Raw genomic sequence first — 25,429 nt, 5'->3', positions numbered from 1 at the left:
TCCTCCAACCAGATACTCAGCTGCTGCTTTTCTACATGAAATGCGGAATATCTTCCATCTGGTCTCATGAGTAGATGGTCTTTGTCATGCTGGGTGCAAAACTGATGAAGAAGCAAAGAAAACTATGTGCCACAGTCACTGGTACCATTACCTATTTCAGTGCAACTGCACTGCATACTATTCCAGACACCATCCTGCGAAGATCAGACAAATTCAAAAATACCTTTAGGACAGTCAATTTATTTTTGCAGTGGCTGAAAAAGCCATTTCTACAGACCAACCTGAAAAAATGTATGTTATCTATGTGATTAAAAAAAAAAACTTCCTCTCTATCCCCACGTTTTTCCTGCAATCACGCAGTAATTCCTCTGTGTTTCTATGTCATCTACTAGCTCAGCAGCCTTTCCTGGCAAAGATAGCTTCCTTGCCTTGTCTGAGGTACTCCTGCATTCCTGGCCTGGAGAAGCATTCTGCTGAGATGAAATCACTCCCAGGATGTTGCAGGGCACTCCTTTCTTCATTTCCAGGTGCTAATTTAACTAGATGGTGGCCAGGGACCAAATCATTCCCTGCCGATGGTGCATCTAGAGCTGGTGGTGTGTGAAAGTCTAGCTGTCTGAGAGTCAGGTCTCCTTGAAGACTGTGTGTGAGTTTTTTACAGTTGCAGTCAGGATGCTTCAGGCTGTGAACATCACTCACCAATCCCTGCCACAGCCTGCTACAGCCGTGGGATGCTGTGGGATGTGCCGGGATCCCCCATGGCAGGCTGCCCAGACCTGCTGCTCTTGGCCACCTCTCTGAAGCTTCCTCATTCTTGACAAAATCAGGCTCCACGATGGAAAAGATGCTCTAATTGCTTCCTTCCTTCACCTCCTCCAGGCATTGGGGCTGGGCACCTCAACCAAGGGCTGTGGGGCTGTGCGTGGGCTGGGGATGCTGGTGACCACTGCTGCCACAGTGGTGATTTTCACAGGCTGTGTGTTTCATGGGTTTTATTAGTAGCATATCTTCTTCTTCTAATCTGACCACCTTTTCACCAGGATTAGCAGAATTCTTGGTTGGATATCGATGAATTAAAAATGCCCACATCCAGATGGAAAAGCCCCTTTCAGGGATACAGCCACAATAACCCTGGTTCCAGCATGGGAAATTTTTCCGTGTCCACAGGAGCATGACAGGTATATGCAAGGTCACAAGAATTGTATCCTTCAGGTAATTGCTTCCTCATACATATATCCATCATGGGACTCATAAAACTTTTGAGAAATGAGACTATGCACATTATACTGTGCTTGATAGACATTTCCAAAAAGCAAAACTTCAAATTATGATCAACGCAACATGGATACTCTCACTGCACAGTGATCCCATAAATGCAGAGATGTATAATTATATTTAATAAATAAATACATGCATTATTTATTTATTATTTCTATTACTTATTATATAAATCTGCAGAGATGTTTTATTTGTTTGATAACTCAGGCTACGTGCATAGCCCTTCCAGTACTGTTTACATTACCTTCACCTTTTAGTGTTTGCAGATGTTTGACAACCAGACTTCTTCAGATTTTGAAAAATAGGTCTATTTGAAAACTTAAACTGTTCAACTGCATGTTCAAAATTATTTCCATATGCAAAACTATATCCAGAGCAATAGGATAGTCCATCTGTAAAAAAAAACCAGTGCCCTTTTGTAGTGCTTTGCCCTCTCCAAGCAGAACAAATATGACAGAAAGAACCACCTGAGCATGAACCACCTGAGGGCTGAGACTCTTTACACCTAATTCCAGATAGCTGTAAAATTAGTGTTTACATCTGACAGCTATTGAACATTTCTGGATTCTCATCCTAAGGTAGACATTACCACAGGACATGCATCACACTCTGAAAATCTCTGTTTCTGACTACTGATTCACAAGGGCACATATCTCTATCTCAGGTACAGATGTTTTGCATTTTTGATGTCAAATATGGATTAGACAAACCATATTTCAAAGTTTTGACCTGATGGGAAGTGGCCTCATTTGATTTTATGAGGTTCATTTTTGAAGTGGGAGGTGTGCTGGAACATGTAATTCCAGCAGTCTGTACTTTAGGCATCTCCATACCACCACTCGGGGTGGCAGAGGAGGTGCCTGGGCTCAGAACAGCTTCTGCAGGTGAGCAGAGCTGCTGCTGGAGCCATGCTGCTGCAAGCACCGTGGGGCTGGGGGTGGCTCAGGAACTGTTGACTCCTGCCTTTCCAGTTGCTGCTGAGCCTGGGGCTGGAGCTGTTCCTGACAGCAGGCTCTGGCCCTTTTGGCAGTCAAGGAGCCCATGCCAAAGAGCCTGGTGCCAGCGGGGACCCAGCCCTCCTGCCTGCCTCAGCTCCTGTTCACATTACTGAGCCCGCCCTGCACCAGAAGCAGATGTTACAACTTGCTCCTAATCTTGCTCTACCGTGTGGCAGCTCCCCACTCTTTCCATGATCTCAAGAGCTGCTTCCAACTTCCAAAATCCAGCAGAAGCCAGAGCTCCCGCTTTACACAAGGGTGAGAGCTTAGCCTGCACCTCTTCCGTTAAAGGTCTGCAGCTCTCCCACCTGCACAAACCCTGAAAGAACAAGCCCATGTCTGGCAGGGAAATGAGGTATGACTTGACCTGATATGTGATGCATCTTAGCCTTATTAAAACATGGGTCATGATGAATTTAGAACTATGCATCCAATTGTTCCCCTCCCCTTCCCTCACATGCATTATTATACGAGACCTGCTGCAATCCTCAAATATTTTGGTATAAACACTGATGTTTGAAACATCAGAGCTGGCTCTGCCTGTTGCTTTAGCATGGGGCTAAGCACCAGCCAAGGCCCAAATAACACAGATTTCTTAATGCCGATAAAAATCAGCATGTTGGTGTAAAGACATATGCAGTTGCTGGCAAATGCTGTCATAGTTTTCTCACAGACAATCCCTCTGAGCAGGCAGAGACCCCCATATTTAAGCCTTCTGGTAGTTTTGGTGATGAAGAATTAATATTTGAGAAACATTTAGGAGGAGAGAAAAATGTATCTGCATCCTTCACATGAACATATGATTGTTGATGTAGTCAAGTAATGATCATGCAAGTGCCTAGGACAGTGTGTGGTATTCTGAACACAGACAAAAACAGTGCCTCTGTAACCACACGCAAGAACAACTCAGTCCATCACCAAGGCATTGTCATGAATTTTGGAATTTTAAAATGTAAAAAATAATCCTTCAGTGTGAGACAGGGGCAATACAGTGGTCTAGAAGAAGGTTGTGAATATATCAGATGATTCTTTTGGTCCACTACTGTCATGCCTGCCCCCTTGAAACTTCATGACCCTTACATGTCTTTCATCTAAGTCTATATCCTGAGCACACAAAGGAAAAACAAACACATCACTGTGTGTGATTAAGAAATGGAGACAAGAAATTACTTCTCATATGTATAATTATCATAAGTAATTATAACCCAGGAGCTTAAATCTTTTTTCTTTCTCTCATCATGCTTTTAAGTTCCTGACTCCTTGTAAGGAACAGATATTATACCAAAAAATGGATCAATAATTTTTTTCAGCCTGCTTTTACTACCTACAGAATTCTTCATCCTACCTACAGAATTCTTCATCCTAGACATGGTCCAGAATTTTAGTATCTCCCCAGGCTGTAGATACTAGACATTGTAACCTAAATATTTGCAAGATGAAATGCCACAAAGACCCTAGACTTATTATAGGATATATTCTGTGAAAATACAGTATAATCTTTTAAAACCACTAATTTTTTTAAAAATAATAATTATCCTAATGCTGGGAAAGGAAAACACAATAGCTAAACTTTGAAGAGTGCATGTGAAAAAACAAAAAGTATTGTGACTATGAATAAAAATTTGTTTAAATTTGTGAGCAGAACTACCTGGTAAGCAGCTTACCAGAAAGCTCACCTGTCTGCCTGTTCCCAATATGACTTCAGCTTTCAGATAAAGCTCCTTTTCAGCTTCATTTTGCCTCAATAGAATTTGTCTGCATGGATTATAGCACGAATTTTCACAGAACTCTCTGCCTCAGAAGCAGGTACTTCATGGGACAAAATTTTTATATTAATCACTCTTAAACTTCTCTATTGACAGATAGGAAATAATGCCCAGACTCACTGCACAGTAGCAGAATGAGAACTCTCACCCAAACCAGTAATTTCTAACAAAAAAAAAATCTTTGACTGATGCTCATGCACAAGAAATAGCCCTAGCACATTCAAGTGATGCTTTTTCCTGGTCTTAAAATCAAGAATCAAAGACGGGTAGAAGGGGAAAAGGGGTTTTACCTCAGTATTTATTTTAAGGATCTTTAGGTGCACATGTCCAGGTCGAATGCACTGAAATGCACACTGCAATGCACACCCATGATAGATCGAGTATAACACTATAGGTGTTACTAATTAGCATATCTATCCAAAATTCCCCAATGAGAGGCTTGAATGAGCCCCCCTCCCCAAGGAACCTTCCCCTGGACGGCTCTATCTTAGTTTACAGAATGTGTTCTGGAGAGGACCTTTGGGTCTGGGGCTTTCTGATCCCTAACTATGAAGCTTCTAAAATGTTTAGTCTCCTAGCTTGACAAACAAGTCCAAGAATGTAGGCAAAAAAATCCACTAAGAATACAGAAGTTATAAAAAGGTAAAAAAGGAGTATAAAAGAAAAGGCAAAAAAATCATCATGGCGTCATAAGCATCACTCCTTTTACCGAATCCCACTACAGTTTCTCTCCTGATGGAGCACAGAATTGGTGAAGGATCAGGGTTCAATAATGCAGGACTTCCTCATAAATTGCGAGGATGGAGATCACGCTACTGAAGCCATTGCATCAGGGCATGCCTCACTGTCACTTTTGGCCATTTCAGTTACAAAAAGTATTGTGGAACAGAAAGTTCACCAGTGGATTTCTTTTACAAGTAAGTGAGAGATTAAAATACTAGATATTCAGCCTGCTCCAAATAAAATGCAACAGAGAAATAAAACAAGCAATTAGGGAAACTGAGCCACCTGGTCTACTTGAAGGTGTCCCTGCTCATTGCAGGAATTTGGAACAAGATGACCCTTTAAAGGTGCCTTCCAACCCAAACCATTCTATGATTCTATGAAAATCATAAACGTTAAGAGGAATAAAATGATTCAAACAATAGGCTTAGGGGCATTTCCCTCGCAACACTCAAGCTGCTGCCATCATTCTTTATCTACATGAGCCTTCTCCCCTTTTGAGAGAAACAAAACCCTTAGCACTCTTTGGTTCTAAATTCTCCTGTTCTTAATACCTTGAAATCACCTTGGTCTGGCACAGTACTGTCATCTCTCCTTTTTTGCTGTTCACCATCTCCCAAGGGATCGAAGCCTGAGTTTTCATCCTGAAGAAAGAAAGAAAGAAACAATAATTGGTAACATTAAAACAACAGCAGCAGCATTATCACAATAGATAATTAATTTCTACTTGCAACAATTTCTGATGAAACCTCGATTAGAAGGGCTGTTGGTTACACCCAGCTGTGTTATCGCGCTCAGATTAATGAACAAACCACCACATGTGCACACTGGCACAAAATCCATGTGTACCCAAGGGGTACCCTTTCAGTAAGTCAGTGAAGAAAAACCACCACAGCTGTAAAATACCCAGAAGGTGTCTCTGCATTTATTCTGTGAAAAAGGTTTGCTTTTTGTTTTGAATGTGCTCTTTTGGCAATCTGCTCCTGCTCTTAGCAATATTAAACCTTGGTTTAAAATACCCCAGAGTATCTTCTGTGAGTTTGAACACAGAATGTGAAACATTGCAGTTGCAAAATTTTAGATCTAATGTTTTAATCTTTTTCAGGAAAGAGAAGTTCCAAAATACTTCTACAATTTAGGGTGCCCCCTTTTGAAGCACTTTGTAGAGCACCATTAAAGAACAGTTTCTCCAAGAAAATGTTGAAAATATTCTGTTTCTGTTTCCAAAGCACTTCCTGAAGTGGTGCACCTTCATCCAGTCAGGGAGCACACAGAACAATGCATAATGTACAACAGTTAAAACTAAATGCAAATCTTGAAACAATACAGAGAATGCAAAGCAAAATGAAAAAATTCAGAACCCAAAAGGGAATGTGTAGGTGAAATTCAATTCTCCATTCCTGGTCTCTATCCTGTCCTTATCCCATTTTCTATAACAAAAAAAAATGGGTTTGACACATTATTATACATGTCAAAATCTTGCTATTTATACAGAAAGACAAAGTTTTTAATAAAAGTAATATTTAACTGCAGAAGAAAAAAGGCTGATAATTCAGTCCCCCAGAGCAAGTTTCCCTCCCTGTTCATTTTTTCCCCTTTCTTATCTTTTTCTGTCCCCATACTACTCTGACTTCTCTCATTTTGTCTCTGAAGATGAGATCTTTGGCTCCAGTGGATTCAGGAGGACTTTTGCCACTGACAGCCTTGTAGTGAAAATTTCACCTTAAACTCCTTCAGGCAGAGGAACTGCTGTATAGTTCCATCAGACAGCAAATTTGTACACTAGCTTGAATACAAACACACCCACAAAGCAGGATTTTGTTTTCTGTCAAATGCAGAGGACCTTAAGCGAAACTTTAAAGCTGTTTTCTTACCTCTAGTGCATCTGATGGCATCATGGTCTTCCCTGATTTCGTGTAATAGAGTGTTTCTGGCACCTCCATGGGCAGGAATCCTTTAGACATGTTTTCAGGATATACTCCTGGCTCCTCCATGGGCAGGAATCCTTTAGACATGTTTTCAGGATATACTCCTGGCTCCTCCATGGGCAGGAATCCTTTAGACATGCTTTCAGGATCTACTCTTGGCACCTCCATGGGCAGGAATCCTTTAGACATGCTTTCAGGATCTACTCTTGGCACCTCCATGGGCAGGAATCCTTTAGACATGCTTTCAGGATCTACTCTTGGCACCTCCATGGGCAGGAATCCTTTAGACATGTTTTCAGGATATACTCCTGGCTCCTCCATGGGCAGGAATCCTTTAGACATGCTTTCAGGATCTACTCTTGGCACCTCCATGGGCAGGAATCCTTTAGACATGCTTTCAGGATCTACTCCTGGCATCTCCACGGGCAGCAATTCGAGAGATATATTTTCAGGATCTACTCGTGGCACCTCTGTAGGCAGCGGTTCTAGAGACACATTTTCAGTATCTGCTCCTGGTACCTCCACTGGCAGCACTTCCCAAGACATGTTTGCAGGATGTATTCCTGTGGGAGTCAATGACTTGTTATTTTATAGAATGACTTGAGGCCCCACCCATCTCATCTCTCTAAGTGAAGGACTCCCCTCCCACTGCCAAAGACAGTGGAGCACCAAGGATAGACTGCTCCAGGGAAGACCTTACAGCGCAAGCACAACAGCCAAAAGGAATGTGGTGCCTTCCTCTGGCTGGGAACCTCTCCCAGCCTGCACCTGCCCCACAGGTCCTGCACTGATGCCACCTTTTTCTGTGTGTGCAGAGTCCTAGCATGGAGGGCGCTGCCACTGAGGCCTGCTCCTTCAAACCCACTTCTTCCCTGCCCTGAGCAGGGACATCTCCTGTGTGGGAAACTGGACCCTGAAAAAGGCCTGTGCATGTAAATAACTGGCAGTGACTTTCCTGTGTGCTGGCACAGCCCTGTGCACTTTGGTGAAAGCCTCCTCACAGGTGGGGCAACCTGAGCTCAGTGCCTGCAAAGGGGCAATGCCCTGTGCCACGGAGTAACCCCTGGAGAGGGCCACCCCCATCGCCTGAGAGATCACTGCATGGACATGCAGCTCCCAGCTCCTCCTGGGCTGCTCCCGTTCCTTCTTCCCAGGGGAGAGAGGCCAAGGTGTGGGTACAGGGCCGGGGCTTCATTTTGCAAAGGTGAGCTGTAAGTAGAGGAGGTGATCAATGTGCTGGGAGCAGCAGCACTGGATTGAGTGTGATAAGACGGGGGGAAGAAGGAGGTGGATGCTTGCAGAGGGTAACAGAGGTCTTGAAGTCAGTGCCTATGGCTCGAGGCATGACCCAGGACTACTGCTGCACCCAGCAGTACCTTAAATACAGCAAAAAAGGCACAAGAAAATATGTAATAGCTGTGCAAAGCAGATAAGAGTTATGCTTTTATACGTTTTCCAGAGAAAGGCAGTTGAACTTTAAATGGCAGCTGTGGGAAACTCCCATCAAGATGAATGGCATACAGTATCCAGTGGTTAAGTTTTATCACTTTTATTTTACAGAGATTTGTTCAACCAAAGAACACGAACAAAAGAGCAGATGAACATCTTCAGGCTTACCCAGTGAAAATTACCATCTTCAAACACAGAAAAACAAATGAATAACAAACTAGAAGCTCCAGTAACAGTAGGCTGTGTCATAGCATCTGCATTCCCAGCATGAAAAGTAGTTCTGCCCACACTGGAAGTACAGGAGCATCTTTTGGCCTCAGGTCATAGACACTCTGAGCTACATCCTGGAGAACTCCTTTTGCAGCTTAATTTAGACAACAAGCATCATTCTTTTTTTTTTTTTTTTTTTTTTTTTAATCTGGTCAGAACAGAAGACCTGGTTGACCTTGCAAGACCTGCCATTGGATACTAAAAATACCAGGGTACTTGTCATTAGAGCAGAACAACTTTCCCAAGGCTGGTTAGTTCAGAGAACCATTAGCATAACTGATGATGAGTGAAAGAAATCCCTCTAAAGTTGGTGAACCTGAAGAAAGCTGTGATTCTCTGTCCTCAAGGAAGCCTGTGGAGAAGAAAGATTAATTCTGTGTACAGACTTCCACGTCTGCAGAGTGAATTCCCCATTACAGGCACACTTGGCTATCTATAATGATCTGTACAGCCTTCAGCTAAATCAAGGTGCTCTGCTCCCATCTGAGTCACTCCACAGGGAACACCATAAAGAAAGAAAACTGCAAGGTTCTCATTAACAACTGACCTAGTGCTATCTCATTTAAAATCTCAATGTACGAAGCTGGATGGTTTCAACTTGGACAATGAAAAGCAGATGCTTCAAGTGGAAGTATTTTCTTTACATTACGTGTTTCAGTCATTTAAGGATAGGTGAAGGAAAATAACCCAGCTGTTTCAAAGATGTAAATGTAGTTGCCCTAGCAACAAATTGCACACTACTCCTTTAGTGTAGTGGTATCACAGTCTTATCTGCTTATCACACACAGTGTGCCAAAACCAGCACAACCTTGTACTTCCTCTACTGCTTAGGTTTCTTACTCATCTTACAACGTGGTTTGCAGAAGCATCACTCACTTGGCAGAGGTACCTGTATTACATCCGACTGCAGAGACAAGCTGTGGAGAAATGGAGCTACACTACAAACTTAAAATTTTCAACAAGTTCAAATGTAGCTTTGTGATTCCTTTTAATCCCAGTCCTGGACTGGACCAAAACCATTGAAAACCAGTGTACCACTAAATGCCTTGCAAAAATATATGCTTGCCTAGCCTTGAACAGGCCAGGCAAAGTGAGCCTGAGATTATTCTAAAAAGGTGGAAGCACAACCAGGACTGGCTGCAACCACCTCACTACTCTCAGACATATAAATACTTCTATACAAAAAAGCCAGCACTGGAGAGCAAAGTCAGATGGGAGTTCTGGCTCAGCTATGTCCTCTTCCTGCAGGAGAGGAGTGGTATCTTAGGCCATCACTTGTGCAGTTAGTGAAGGAAGGAGATGTGGAGCAGGAGGGAAAACTCACAGGAGACTGTCATTACTGCTGTTGGTTGTCTTACCCCTGAAACAAGTAAGCATGAATCTTCTGAGAAATAAATTTTAAACCAAAAAGTTTAAAAGTACTAGAATGTATTCTTGTTAAGATCATACTGAGAAAAGTATGGCACTTTATAGCCATTGTATAGATGCATCAGCATTTGTATGCATCTAGCATATAACTAGAACAAACCTCTGATACTGAGAGGTATTCCTGTCCCAGTAGAGAGGCTACCATCATTAATGACTTTGTACAACTTTGCACTCACAGTTCAATACCTGTATACATTTCTTTCATGTTACAGTTACTGATGCACTGGATAAAGCCCAGAACTTACCATACCACTCTTAGAGCTGCCTAATTGAAGTGTAAATTTATCTCTCTCAGATTTTATGCATGTTGCAAATGTACAGCCCTCAGTGGTTACCTGTAGAGTGAGAAAGTCCTCTGTGCCTGGAGATCTCTCACTATGGGATGTTGTTCTGTACTTGGAGAAAATTTCCCAGGACTACAGTTCTACAAGAGCAGTTCCCAAAGTTTTTTGCATCACTGTTCATTCTCCACATTTCTGCAGACTACATGCAAGTTTATCATATCCCCATGAGCTGAAAACCAGCACAAGTGCAATATGACCACCACAGTCCTTCCTCCTTGCGCCCAAACCCAGCTGTGGGTTACAGGCCATCAGCTCCTGCACCAGCAGAGATTATGGACTAGAGATTAAGAATGACCAGAAAAAGTGTTTGTTAAGCATCTGTGAAGGATTTTCTGAATTATTTTCTGTATGTGGGACCAAAGCATTTAATCTTCAACAAATTCTAGGCTATCATATCATCTATTAAATGTCAAAACCAAGTTATAGCCTATATTTACAAAGTAGATATTAAGTTAAAAGAAATGCAGCTCAAGGAGAAATTTGGAGCATGACTTGCTTTTAAGACTGGTTGTCATCCAGCTGAATAGCAGAAATTGCAAAATTGAAGAAACAACTTGCTCAAGATTTAAGAGTACATATTAATATATGTAGAAACTTGCAGCTCCTTACCTGATAGTTATCAGTCTCTAAGGAGGCTCCATTTTCTCAGCAGAATAAAGGAAACAGGAAGGGAGCAAACTAATATACAGATTATTAGCTGAGAGGGAGAAGGCTGCAATAAGCAGTAGTTGGCAGGAAGTTAGGCTGCTAGGGGCCAAGGAACCATCTTTTCCCAGTATTTAATGGCAGAAAAAAAGAAGACAGAGCTGGCAGCTAGGAAGTACTCACAGTGTGCATATCAGATATCTGTAAGCCCAGACGGTCAGAACCTCAGCATTAAGACTTAGTGCCATGACATTTTCTAGATTAGAGATTTTTAGTTGCTGTTCTTTTTAAAGGACCAGCCTATCAAAACTGCTTTGAAAAAAACAGTGATATATATATTTAAAATGGAGATAAAGTATCTCCACCACCTTTTAGTTCTCAATTTCCTCTTTCTTTTCCTCTTTCCATTCCCTGACATAATTTCTTTACCATTGACTTCTTGGATTTCAAAGTATGTGTTTTCTTTCTTTGTTCATCTGAATACATCATAGCTAAAATTCCATTTTTCACTTTTCTCAGGTATTATAATTTGTTTTTTTCCTTCTATTGTTTCTCCCTCCTTGCGTTTTATACCATCTTAATCTGTCTTAATCATTCTTAATCTTTCCCCTTTGTCTCACATCACCTCTGTACTGTAACCGTGCCTCCAGAAGCTTCAGGTTTGAATGATGGAGGTTTGGTCATATTTGGAACAAGCATGAATACTACAAGCACTAGGGCAGCTGGGATCAAGCTATGACATCTGGACGAGACATCCAGCTGCATGGAGAAAAGGGGATAAGCAATAGTGGGTTGGAGGGAGTGCAAAGGAGACCTCAGGACCCAAGGAGGAAAAAACGGGAGACATGACATCATATCCCAGAGTTTTGATATCATGAGCTGGAGGTGTGGGAGGAGTGCTAGAGAAGTACTTCATGAACACTGCAGGAGTGCTGGGCTTCAGTGGGAGCCCTACAAGGGAGAGACTTTCAGGAGGAACTCGAAGGTACAAAGCTTCAGTGGCATGAATGACACAGAACTCTCAGCTGTTTTAACTATTGACTAAGGTATGAGGAAATAAGGCCCTAATGGCCTCCTCTGTGGTATTATCACTCTAGTAAGGCAGTGGATGTTGCACATACACAGCAGAGCTTTACATGTGAGCAGGTTTTAGCACAGGGTTTCTAAGACAGGAGCCCTGTTCTACCACTCACATTCTCCTGTATCTGCTGTGGCAAACACATTTCCCATCAGTCACATGGTGCAACCTGTAGTCTCAGGGATGACTAGCTCATTTCCCTCAGAATGTTTGCAATAATCTCATTTGATCACTCTTTGCACTACAGGGCAGCACAAAATGCTGCTGCCAACCATCCCATTAGCTCCTGTTTCTTCAGTGGCACTCACCCAGTAGGACTGTCTGAGTTCTCATACACCTTGTGAGGAGTTAAAGAATCCCATTGCTGCTTTCCTTAGTTTCATGTGGTCTGAGTCACCTCAGGGAGCTGCCCAGTTCTTCATGCACCTTTGTGATAATCGGAAGGGCTGGGGCACAGGTGCAATTGCATGCTAATCCCTTCACTTACTACAGATAATTAATAGGTAAGAAGGAAAAGGCAGACACAGAAAAGATGCAAAACATATTAATTACAACTAAGGAGGTCAGCATGTTAGTGTTTGTAGCTCCTATTACCACATCTACCAAGAGCTCTATCTCATAAAATATTTAGGAAAAATCAGGTTAACTCCTGCTGGTGCTAACACCATGATACAGCATGGACCTAGATTTTTGCAGTGCTTCTCTCCCCTCTAGTTAGTTTCCTTCCTTGAAGGGATAATTCCATGAAGTCACTCCTCTTTCCTGCAAAAAGGGACACTCCCAACCTGCAAAACCAAAAAGCACTTTCAAATGCCCACATCTGCAGCTGTTACCTACATTCTTGTAATGCTTCAGTACAGCCCAGAGTCAGAGCATAGGAAATGTACCCCATTAAAAGCTGAACCAGAAAGAAACAATGCCCGCAGACCAAGCCACACAAAACTTCCCTGCTGGCCTTCAAGAACAGATGACAAGGATCTTCTGCAAGTGTTCTGCTGGGAGGTGGGACAAACACCCTGGCAGATGCAGCAGAGAACGCCTCAGTGGCCCACTGAAAGTAAATAGGGCTTCCCACTTTTAAACCAGAAAACATCAAGGGAAGCATAGTTAAAGACGGGGATGGGAAGAGAGAGGCAGGCTTCTTGAACTCTGGTGTCATCAAAGTCTCAGATGGCAGGGGTAGGAACTTCATTTGCAGCTCTTGAAGCTGCCTGAAACCTCAGCTGTAAGATGGGCAGTTGGGAGAAGTAGCAAACACATGTGTCACACAAATGGGGTTGTCATAATGATAACCAGGGAAGCCTGGGAGGGAGTTAGAGCTGGGACAGAGGAGAGGAAATGCCAAGAGGGACCAGATGACTCGGCAATGGAGATCACAAAGAGGGGAGCCCTTGATGAGCACCAACAAGTAAACAGCCATTTCAGCACACTAGAGGTTTGAACCCAGGCTGCAAATTGGATGAAGGTGTGAGGGCCTGGAAGAGCAGCCGGGGTAAGGACACAGCACGCCTAAGGGGGCTGAGGTCATCTGAGGTGAGCATGGGAAACTAAAGACAACAAAGGATAGAGGAAGACAAGGCATAAAGGAATCATTGAAGGGTGAGAGATCATTATAGCAAGAGGGAAGAGAATTTTTCAGCCTTTTAGAAGTTCATATTTCATTTTGAATTAATTTTCGGTTTTGGCTATGATACATTATTCATAGCTCTGTGTTTGCCAATACATGTTACTTCAGCACAGACAAGCTGCTTTGTTTTATTTAAATCTGAAGTGATTAAGGGCAACTGATACTGACTGAAGCATTGTATCTTTTTATTTTAGATTAGGATCTTTGTTATAATGAAACAGGTTTACATACTATTTGTCTTATTAAAATATTTCCTAAAACAAATAATTATTTTGGTCTTCAACTCAAAAAGAAACAGTTTCAACAAATTACCTTGTGCTATATCCTATGTTGCTTTTAGACAGGCAGGGACTGACAAAATCGTGTGATTACCCATGAATTACCCATGGATATCCATGTAAAGCACTTAGCTTGCCTTCTGACCACAAAATCTCTCTCCCTGTTTTTGATGTTTTAATTCTCACAGCATCCCATCTTATAATAACAAGAAATACTATGAAAACCACTGAAATTAACAGGATGTGGATATTGAGCTGGATCCTCTAAATACCATGAACGTTCACTGAAAAGTAGAGCCCTGGATTAGATAGTTATACCTGCACTGGAAGAGCTGATCCTGACTCACAATATGGCTTGAAACAGTAGTTTCCAAGAGATTTTCAAAAACTACATACTGCTGGTATAATAAAACTTCTAAATTCAGAAGTATAGAAAATGTGTATTTTTCATGTGAAGTCTCAGATTTTCTTTTATGTTTAGCTTGGCAGGTTATTTCTAGCAAAATTTCTTGCTGACATTATAGGAAAGTGTAGTTTTCATGTTCTTTGAAATTGTCCACATTTATTATGTATTTTCCTGCTGCACTAGATTTGAAATAAATTAAATATCCATAGCTCATTTGTCTTTACTTCACATACAACTTCTAGTAGTATAGCAAATTTGGAAGGAATTTGTACTACTGTCCCAGATTCATGCGTTTAAAAACTTCTCAATAAACCTCATCTTTCCTGATCTTCAATTTACTTCATATACATGTATATGCATGAAAAAAAGTTCACTGGCAGTGAAACCCAACATAAATAAAGCACAAGTCTAATCATTATTTTGTTTGATTGTTTGATCTCTCTACCATGTGGTAGAGAGGAACCACAGGCTGAGACAAGTCTGTACTTTCCAAAGTCTACTGTGCTCGTTTACAGACAGGTCTTGATTCTTCTCTAGAGAAGAATCAAAAATAAAATCCAAACCAAAACAAATCATGCAGATTTCTTTCTGAAACTCAGGAGAATGTTTATTTTTTGTGCTGTCGCTTCTGCTCTATGGCTGAATTCAAAGCCTGAAGGATGAGATGTTGGTTGTTCTGAATGTTGTAGCTGGTCAGTTCTATCAGCTTGTCAAACTCCTCCCCTGTGTAGGTAAAGCTGTTTAAGCAGTAGGGGGAAAAAATGGTGGAAACATCCACATTACCCTGCGCCAACTCATCAGGGCTGCGTTCCACACCTGACAAATAAAGAAAAATCATCAGTGGGGTATAGATATAGATACCTCCCACTCTCCAGGTGGGGCACAACATTACTCCTTGCTCCCTTGGCATTTGCATTTCTCTCCAATGGGAGGCACAGCAGGGGAGGGAGGAGATCACACTACAACCATGTCTCCCATCCCACAGCCAAAGGGCTGCCAGGTGGTGGGAGGATCATCCTATGTCTTACCAGGTTCTTTGTATTTTCTGAAGGAGTCATTCACCAGGGGGAAAAACACCACAGTTGGTGCCTCTGGAGTCTCTGTGTCTTCAAAGATGTAGCACTCCTTTAGATTTTTCTTCTCTTCTTCACTCATGTGGATTTTGGGAAATGGGATTCCCTGCTTTTTAAAGTATTTGGAGGCTTCCTCCAAAGGCTGAATTCAGACAGAAGAAAAGAAAAGGTCAGAAATTCTGCCACATGCCACCACTTTTCCTAATGTACAATGCATCCATTAAAAGATCTTCACAAAGATGTGAGAGCAGGGTTCACTATCAATATCTCTTTTGTCCTTGTCTCTTATGTGAGATATTAACTACTAGCTATTAACAGAACAACAATTCAAGACTCAAGTCTCCACCTTGCACTCCTGATTATTGTTCTACCTTCTCCTTCTCCTCATTAGCCTTTATCTACAAGACAAGTAAAATGTCCATGATTATGGGAAGGGTGGCCTAGCAGCTTATGATACAGAAAGATACCTCTTCTGAAGAAAATCCTGAAACAAGTAGAATGGACAAGAATCTGAAATAGTGAAGTTTTTAAATGCAAAATTACAAATATTTTTTTGACTTGGCATAAAATATTTAAAAGCCTCTGTCTTAGATGCCTTAGGATGGTTCTGAAAAGTGATGTAAGCAAACAGTGATCTGGGAGCAAACATCACCTTAACTGGAATGTTAACCTTGCAGGTGTGTTAGCAATTTTTGAAAATAGGATTTTTCTTCCTGAGTCTGGTTGGCACGTATGAAAATTTTAGTCTTCAAGAATTTCTGCCTTATCCATATCTAGTAACAGGAATATTAGCTGGTATTTGAAACAGCAGAGATTGTCAAAGGACAATTCTTTTCCACAATTTTGAACGATGACAAAAAAATCCAGTTACTGTTCTAAAGACAGCTGGAAAAATTTTTCCTAATTATACTGCATGTAGATAACTTTATATGACTATCACGACACAACCAAAATGGAGTTCATCAGTGGTGGTAACTAGTACCAGATAAACACTCCATATGAGTGTAATCTGGATAGCCAAATGGAGATCACAGGAGCACACAGGTCTAGGAGATAGCATTAGAGGGTTAATTCAAATAAAATATTTAGAAATCTGATATTACATCTTTCTCAGGGGATTTACCAGCATCACTTGCAAGACCTAGCCATCTGCACAGGGAACTGTAGACCAAGGATCCTTTTCTCCCAGAATCAGTTAAATCTACATAAATTATTCTAAATCTTTAGGAGTTAAGGAGAGCTAAAAGGCAGCAGTTGTTTATCAAAGAAAATCGAGTGTTTTTCACACCGAGGTCTGTGATCCAGAAGAATAGTTTAAGTGCAGGACAACATCCACTTTCCTCTCTGGCCTCATGAGCGGTGGATAGCTAATATCGATGTATCCTGCTGTGTCTGCCAGGCACATGAACTCTGCTGTTTCTGTCAGCTGGTTGGGGAAATTCTCTAGTACAGTATCTAGAAGGAAATATTTGTTACAATGAGTGATTCACTGAAGAAACAGTGTATCTGTTGTTTGACTATAAGGAAAAATTGGGAAAAAAAATGCCTCTTGGCTCTCCATTACATTTACTTTCCAAGACCCTGACACACTACAGAAGTTCAGCCTTCACACATAAAAGAATGACCTGTTCAATGAGAAAGAGTTCCTTCATTTCTCATGTTGCTATTCTTCCACCCCAAATGAGAAGTAATTTTCTTGTCCTGGAGTCAAGGGAATTCCTGAAGCTGATTTAACTGCATGAAATTTAAATAGTTATCTTGAAATATTAATTTCCAAACATTCATCCTCTGCCTTCTCTTTACTGATGAAAACACCAACCATCTAAGAAGGCAAAAAATTACCTTCAAGGATGTTTACCTTTCCATATACAGAAGTTTTTGCTCTGAAGGTATTCGTTGTGCAGCTGGAACCCCTTCAGGAAGTTGTAGAACTTTGAAACCATCACCCGCTCCGTCAGGATCCGCCGAATGATCCCCATGATGCCACATTCAGGGGTGACCAAGTAAGTCTCCAACTCGTGTCTCCTGTCTGATGGAGAAGGCTCTTCTCCTGAAAGATAGAGGAGGTGAAAAAATTGTTGTTTTGATATAATTCTTTGCAATACTTAAAATAACAGAAGACATCTCTCATTAGCTAGGGAAAAGAAGATCCTAATAAGGCATTGCAACATACCAATAAATCGATGTCAAAATAGGAATAAGAAGAAAATCAATCTTCAATAAAGCATATTCCATGAGAAACAGAGTGGCAACAAACTTGCTGAAGCTGGAAAAAGTGATCTGCTCTTTGATAGAACTCACAGATTGATTCCCTGTGTGAAGGTCAGAATCTGGACCTGTTCCTTTCAAAATTAATAAAAATCAGCTTTGCAAAAAAGAGAAAGGGAAAGCTGTCAGGACACTTAGACATCCATAAAAGAGCAGAGAAAAAGAGTTGTGCTAAACAGCACCTCATGAGATTGGCAAAGAGGGCTAATGACTTTTTATCACAGGCATTTATTGAGCTTAGGGCTTTGCAACACTTCCATGGAGAAAGTGATAGAAACCCATAAACCAAACTCACTAACTGACTTTGAACACAGGAAGAACAACCAAGGCCTCTTAGAAAAAGACAGGTTTACAACAAGAGCAAAGAAAATTGAAATGGAGTTGCACGTAATTGTTATATCCAAGTCTTCAATAACAATGTATGAAAAGTACCAGCTGCTGAGGCAGACACAGAACACAGCACTGGGGTGTTTGTTACAACATAGAGGTTTGCTGGACCCCTGGCAAAGACAGTCTGTTTAAAACCTTCAGTAGTTTTATATTTGCATAAACTCAGTCTAAGAGAGATTAATGGAAATAATATTGCTGTGAATAAATTCAGAGGGGAAACCTAGTTAGATACAGCTGACAACATGAAACCTCTGGATTTATGAGGCAACAGGTAAAACAGAAACATAACTAACCAATATCAACAGTGCTGTGTTGGGTACACCTCAGTGAGCGCCTTTGTGTAGGATCTGACGAATGCCAGGCATCCAAGAGGTTGTATGAAAAGACATTGCTCCATAGGCCTGTGCAATGGAGAGAACAGGGAAACCTCTTCAGAAACATTTTAATGGAAAACATCCCTTTAAAAAAAATAATTTCTCAGCTTTGCAAGGGGTATTGGAAAGCCTCAAGGTTTCCAAATTATTACCAAAAACTATATGAAGTTCATTTCAGCAACTAGCATTCTGTCCTCAAGGAGGAGCCTAAATAGTTTAAAACACTGTGTGAGGCCTTCAGCCACTGTAATTCGTTGCCACATACAAACCAACATTTTCCATCCTATAATCAACTGTCATAAGTAAGCAAAACCATGCCATTTCCTATAAAACAAGGGTCTGCTCCACAAAATATGTCATATGCAAGTGGATACTCAGTTAAAGGTTTGGATGCTGCTCCTGGACAGTCAAGAATCAAATGGTTAGAACCACAGTTTGGGATAGTCTGCAGAAAAGTCCTCTAATACAAGACGTCTTTGCTGTCCCTCTATGATTTCACTTTGCACAAGGACTTTTGAGGGAGACTCTTCTCCTTCTATTTGTTGTTCTCATTCCTATAGTCTTTCTCCCACTTTTGCCATCCCAGGTTAAAGAACATCAAAAAATGTCTCCACAGTGCAGAAATCTTCAAAAGTCCCTTAGATCTTGAAAAGTATCTCTTCCTCCATGGCTCTGTCATAGGCAACAAGAGGAACTCAATCAGAGTAGGCAGTGCTGTGCTTTGCCTTGAAAATCTCTACCAGTGAAAGATTTGCAAAAGCCATACATTGTACAGGATGCAATAATTTGAGTTACACAATAAAATAGTTATTCATCCCATAAGTTATTAACAGAAATACAGTTCCCTTTTAAACCTGGCATGTTTCTGAGTGGGACAGAAAGCCAAAGGCCTTCTGCTTCACAGGAAGTCCTTGTAAGAATAGACTCTCTTAAGATATGTTAGAAATGCATAATCAAGAAATCAGTGGGGGCTCTCTGGATTTACAGTTAGCTGGCTACCAGAGTTCATTTGCACATAATTACTGGCCAGTTTCTGTCAAGAAAACCTTCTCTTCCAGCAGCTTGAGAAGCTTCTATCCAACTCTGCTGTGAGAAGGCAACTCCTCTGGTTTCTCCTGTCTTCTCTTGGTGCCTTTTCACTCCGTAACTCTTCCTGTTCCCTCAGCCCTGGGAGTAACACACTGTTCCTGCATTTTAATATGTTTCAAACATTGTTGTGTCCTCAGAACTTGTTTATAATTATATAGCAGTGTTGCCCTAACCTCTTGCACTGAATTTTCTTTGTACCTATATTGGCTGAAGTAAGAACTGTGAAGAGGGATGGTGTCTTTCACTAGGCTGACAGAGTTGAAAAGAACAGACAAGCTCTCATGAACCCCAGACTTTCTTCTGGAAACATGAGGGTCTTGTATCCCCATAAGCTCATCCAGTCTTTCCAGCTCTAGCCACTGCTCTTTAAAAAGGCCTTTCATCTCCCTGCAAATGACATCTTGCTTTTATCCTTGAACTATCATGCTGTAACTAACAGTACATTTTAATAGTAACCCAAGAGGGCATTGCATGTGGCATCACTAGATGGCAACATTGCTTTAACTCGCCACCTTATCCTTTTTAAAGACGCACCCGTGGCTGCGGGATCACCAGGCTCAGGTGCCAAGGCTGAGAACAGAGCTCAGCGCAGGCTGGACATGTTGGGTGTGCTTGCTACCTGGCCACCTCCGGTATGAACACACTACCCCCACTGCTACTGAGGAACTGCAACAGAGGCACAACATTCTCAGAAGAAGGCTCTGTAGTCTCACCTAGCTTTGTGACCTACCTCTAACAGAGTGCTTAATGGAAAAGTAAAAGGGAAGAATGAAGGGATCTCTTCTTCAGCATATTCTCCAGTATCTCAAGCTCCTGGATTTGGGATTTCTAGTCCTGGTGGCTGCATCTGTAGTACTGGGTTTCAGAGCCACCAGTGGGATTTACCTTGCATGAATTTTTCCTGCCATTTGCAGTTCTATTCATACTCTTGGATCCTGTGTTTTCTTCTGAGTCTTTTCTGTCAGACATCTCTTTTCTTAACTCATGACATCACTAAAAGCTCTTAGCATAGCTAATAAAGCTGTGAGATTTAGTGCTTGTGAGACTAAGCACAGTCTTTTCTTTCTTATGCCCAACTATTATCTCATGTTTTGAACAATATGATTCTGGACTCCTCCTGTATAATACAGACATTCACAGCTTCTCTGAACACTAAATAAGGAGTACCATGTGGTGTTGCTGGTTGTATGGATTTGTCACTTTAGAAGTTAACAATTTTTGACCCGTATCCTTGGTGTCCTGTTGTGTCTTATGCTCATTTACATGTCAAATATCTGTTTAAGAGCAGACGGACTTGTCTGCAGAAACTTTACCCCAGAGAACCAACATACAAGGGTTGTAGTAGAGAGTTCCAGTATTAAGCAAAATTAAAACAATTGAATAAAAACTGCAAAGCTGTTTTTCATATATTACTGGATGCTATCCAATTTACTGAATTAAGAATGATAAATTTTAATGATTTATCACGGTAGCAAAATTACAAAGGATTTAGAATACTATTAAACTTGAAAAAAGTGTCAGTAGCAGTTCACAAAACTACTCTAAATTGCCGTATTTTGTAACAAACTCAGTAACAACATTACTTTGGCTTCTCAGATCATGCCATTCATAGACAAATTTGATTGTAAGATCAGTTTCAAAATACAAAGTTTTCACATGGAACTCTGCTGCTGGTTGGTTCAAAATGAACCTAACCTCTTCAAGCAGCCCTGAAACTTCAGGGATGAGCATCACTATTCAAGACAAAAGCAACAATGAATAGTGTGAGTTGAAATTTCCTCTCAGTACTTTCAGCCCATCTCCATTGTCTAAGGAATTCAATCAGAGGTGAGAACAACCTGGTGTAAAATTGGTTTCAGTCCAATGCAGGGTTTGCATTATATTAAAAATAAAACACATTTTAATGCAATTCAAATTTTTGCAATAGAGCACATCACCTTTCATGAAGCAGATTCGGGACTCAGGAAGTTTCCTCATCAGGCGACCCACAAAGAACTCACTGCCAAAATCCTCTGCACGAATGAAGGCACCATATTTTAAGAACCCAACCTCATAAGGGGTGAACTCCACCCATTCTGCAGAGACACAAAGCAAACTTTTAAATCTCAATCCTATCCCTACTTCCCTGCTGGCAGAGCTATAAAAAGGCAAAAAGGCAGCTGCAGGATAAGCCCTATCTGCAAGGTGACCACAGACTGGCCTTCTTCAGGGTAGGGAGTTATCATTCAGCTGGTGTCAGCCACTCACTCAGTAATGTTTTACAGTGTTGTTCATTCAAAACTTTCCAATGACCCTCTCCAGAGAGAACATAAGTGAAGTTTATATGAAGAGGGGTCAGCCTAAGTTACCCCACATTTGGAGCTAAGGCTTGTGACTACCTTGGATGTCCTTAAACACTTCCCCAAGATTTCTCCTGCCCCATAGAAGATGAATTCCTCCCATAACCTAGGCACAAAGTCTGGAAATGGAAAAGGAAGTTAAGGAGGAAAAGAAACTGTTTATAAATGCTATGGGTCAGCTGTACAAGAGGTTGAAGTATTGCTAATGCCGATAGTTTAAACACCAAATGAGCCCATTTTTGCCATCACCTTTGAACTCTGAAAGGCTGTAATCTTCTTTGATGTTGAGGATCATGTAGATAGGTAGGGGATTTTGACCCTGACTCAATGCCTGTTGCTCATCTGAGAGTTTGTGGTTATTTTTCTGTGAATTGATAAAAGACAGAGCAAAATCAAGGGACCCTCTTGGCATACTCTCTGACTTCCAAAATACAGCAAAATACATACCCTGTTTCCCTCTTAATTTCATCATTCTCTCGACTCATTTTGTGTCCAAACATTTTTTTAACCAAGGAGTGATCTAAACATTCACATATCTACATAGGCTTATTTAATTACAGGTACAGCTGTAGGACACTTTTTAAAAAAATGGTCTCCTGTTCTTTCTCATAAATACATCCACTTTACATGGAAATTTAAGTTCTCACAGGGATGAACAGAGGAAAATAAACCAACAGTATGACTCTTTAGTTAGGTACTCAGGTACTCATACTTGAAGAAGGAGACATAGGTTTTCTGGTCAACAGAAGCCCCTTGGCTGCTAATTATGCATTAAGAGATACATGGGGATAAAACTCTCAACAAGTTTGCAGACGACACTAAACTGGGTGGGAGTTGTTGATCTGCTGGAGAGCAGGAAGGCTCTGCAGGGGGATCTGGACAGGCTGGATCATGGGCCAAGGCCAATCATATGAGGTTCAATAAGGCCAAGGGCTAGGCCCTGCACTTGGGTCACAATAACCCCAGGCAGTCCTACAGGCTGGGGGAAGGAGGCTGGAAAGCTGCTCAGCAGAAAAGGACCTGGGGATGCTGGTCAACAGTGGCTGAACATGATCCAGTGTGCACCCAGGCGGCCAAGAAGGCCAATGGCATCCTGGCCTGGATCAGCACTAGTGTGGCCAGCAGGACCAGGGCAGTGATTGACCCCCTGTACTTGGCACTGGTGGGACCACACCTCAAGTGCTCTGTCCAGTTTTCGGCCCCTCACTACAAGAAAGAAATTGAGGTGCTGGAGCATGTCCAGAGAAGGACATGGAGCAAAGGCAATGGAGCTGGGAAAGGGTCTGGAGAAAAAGTCTTACAAGGAGCAGCTGAAGGAGCTGGGGTTGTTTAGCCTGAAGAAAAGGAGGCTCAGGGGAGACCCTATCAATCTCTACAACTCCCTGAAAGGAGGTTGTAGACAAGTGGGGATTGGTCTCTTTTTCCAAGTAACAAATGATAAGACAAGAGGAAATGGACTCAAGTTGTGCCTGAAGAGGTTTAAATTGAATATTAGGAAAAATTTCTTCATTGAAAGGCTGGTCAGCATTAGAACAGGTTCCCCAGGGAAGTGGTAGAATCACAATCTATAAACTTGTGTAGATGTGGCACCTGAGGACATGGGTTAGTGGTGAACGATGGTGATCATGGATGGACACAAAGGTCTTTTCTAACCTTAACAGTTCTAAAACCCCTTTGTTAGTAAGCAGAAATCATCTGCTGGATAATGCTGGCATGCTGTCAGGCATCTGTCCTTGGAGCTTCATTTTCCATACCATAGTATTCAGTAGCTGTTAGAGAAAATGTAGGGAAAACACTACCCCATCATCTAATGCTTTTTCCAGCAGAAGCCCCCAAAAATCAACACTAGAGATCTGGTATCCTTCTTGCTTCCGCAGTTTTAGCTCCTTTGCATAGTATTTCAAGCTCTCCAGGGAAAAGCAGCTTAGCTTGCACTTGGTCATATGTCTGCGGACTTCACCAATCGGTCTTGATAGATCCTTCTGTGACCAGTCAGCACTCTGATACAAATGTGACAGAGTCCTGGGGAAAAGAAAGGAAGTGCATTGTCATATGCTAGAGAAACTTTCACTTTTCAGACTTAGATTTAAGGTCCACATCAAATTAACTAGCTGAGGTTCTTTAAAAGCTTCTTTTGGGCTTAGTTTATTATGTAAAAGATTTTTTGATTTAGAGGACTTTCCAAAATCACTAGTGAAGCATGAGGACTTGCAAAAAGCCCCTCCTTGCTACTAAGGTTTATGCACAAGGCTGTGATTTGCACCCAGGTGATTCTGTAGGAAAGATCCTGGACCTGAAACAAAGAATCAAGGAAAATCTTGATCCCTGTAGGCAGCACCTAGGCCATACACTGGCTTGGGCAATGTGCTCCTAATGCAGCAATAAAGAAACCTTGAGACTAAGGCAGTGTGGCTTTCTTTACCAAAATAAAGAGAAGAAATATCTCACACAGCAGACTATAGAGGTGATGAGTCATGTGTTTGTTCAGGATCTCCTTACCATGTTGAACCAGATGACCCAGTGATGTATGAAATAGCATCCAAGAGACCCAATTTTTGAAGACCCAACAGGTTGCCTAACAGAGATGTCAGTGCCCGAGTGCCACCTCCTGTTGTCATCACTGCTACAACTGGTACCTGTTTAATCATCAACACAGCAGTGGTAAGCAACACTTTGTTTACCAGCACAAGTGATAAGAGCTGAGTGAAATGTAGTATTTCAGTCCCACAAAAAATTCCAACATTTCACCATTTCCCCAGGCAGGGAAGAAAAACAAATGAAAACTGTGTATTTTGCGCAGGAAAAAAAAAGTAACTAACTGATTTTGAGGATTTTGATAAAAATCAATCATTTTTGATTATAAATTTTTACATGCTGGCTTATCAAAGCAGCTCAAAACTTATTGTTTCAAGGCATTTCAATATTACACTGCATTTTCCTTAGCAAAATATCCCATGAGAGCTCTGTTTTGATAATGAGCAGAGCTTATCCTCTCTGTAAGTCAAGCATAATAGCTAGATTACATCTCCTACAAAGTACCTAGAGTATATAATTGCAATGATGAAGCCTAATTGTATGGAAATCTAAATTATGTTACCGGAAGACAAATTTCTCTAAGGAGCCCACTGAGAGAAGATGATCCAATTGACATTTTCCACACACCATTTCCAGGAAATTGCATCAAAGAAATACTCAACAGTTTCCTTATTCAAATCGAACATTTCAGGTCAAAGCAACGTATTCTGATTTGGATTTACCTGACTATAAGGAAATATTCTCTTGCTGGAAAATTTGAAAATAATAGTTAGAAGTACTTCCCCTAAAAATTCTTATACTTAAGAAATTACTGTGCCAATAAGAAACAATGTAGTAATATTATCAGTTTGTGAGCAGGGATATCATTTATAATGTCTAAAACCATGCTGTCATATTTTACCTAATATGCCTTTGGCCCACCTGTCCTGGACAAAGGAGAAAATACAGGTGAAAAAAAATTAACCAACTCTCAAGTTGGTTCTTCATTTCTCAAGTTCCTGATCACAGACCATTCTCCCTCCCTAAAGCACCAACCATCCCCATGCCAGCATGGACATTACAAACCCTAACTCAGACAAGCAGATGAGAGAAAAAATGTTGAATGTCTTTATTCTATTTGAGGATCTACAGCTGAGATGATGA

At 41.3% G+C, this 25,429-nt stretch overlaps 2 protein-coding genes across 4 annotated transcripts in view; both read right to left on the bottom strand.

Moving 5' to 3' along the window:
- Positions 1-7,266, bottom strand: part of LOC104688224 — a 55,198-nt gene extending 47,932 nt beyond the window's left edge. Inside the window, exons 1-2 of the mRNA XM_039552932.1 lie at positions 6,640-7,266; positions 5,320-5,409 (exon numbers count right to left, since the gene is read on the bottom strand). Coding sequence (XP_039408866.1) covers positions 5,320-5,409; positions 6,640-7,239 — 690 coding nt within the window. The 5' untranslated portion in view covers positions 7,240-7,266. The remainder of the gene's footprint in view (positions 1-5,319; positions 5,410-6,639) is intronic.
- Positions 7,267-13,697: 6,431 nt separating this feature from the next.
- Positions 13,698-25,429, bottom strand: part of LOC104698610 (cytosolic phospholipase A2 epsilon-like) — a 35,508-nt gene continuing 23,776 nt past the window's right edge. For 2 of the 3 annotated variants that reach the window (XM_019281980.3, XM_010414012.4), the window contains 9 exons: positions 24,251-24,387; positions 23,551-23,773; positions 22,001-22,115; positions 21,350-21,487; positions 18,243-18,350; positions 17,150-17,341; positions 16,580-16,746; positions 15,247-15,433; positions 13,698-15,034 (listed from right to left, as the gene is read on the bottom strand). In XM_019281980.3, the coding sequence (XP_019137525.2) occupies positions 14,826-15,034; positions 15,247-15,433; positions 16,580-16,746; positions 17,150-17,341; positions 18,243-18,350; positions 21,350-21,487; positions 22,001-22,115; positions 23,551-23,773; positions 24,251-24,387 (1,476 nt within the window). In that variant the 3' untranslated portion in view covers positions 13,698-14,825. The remainder of the gene's footprint in view (positions 15,035-15,246; positions 15,434-16,579; positions 16,747-17,149; positions 17,342-18,242; positions 18,351-21,349; positions 21,488-22,000; positions 22,116-23,550; positions 23,774-24,250; positions 24,388-25,429) is intronic. The other variant, XM_019281988.3, reaches the window with a different exon arrangement.

This window comes from Corvus cornix, chromosome 5 (assembly GCF_000738735.6).
Source record: "Corvus cornix cornix isolate S_Up_H32 chromosome 5, ASM73873v5, whole genome shotgun sequence".
NCBI classification, from domain to species: Eukaryota; Metazoa; Chordata; class Aves; order Passeriformes; family Corvidae; genus Corvus; species Corvus cornix.
The sequence above is the reverse complement of the archived record's forward strand: the minus strand, read 5'-3'. Positions and strand labels throughout refer to the sequence as shown.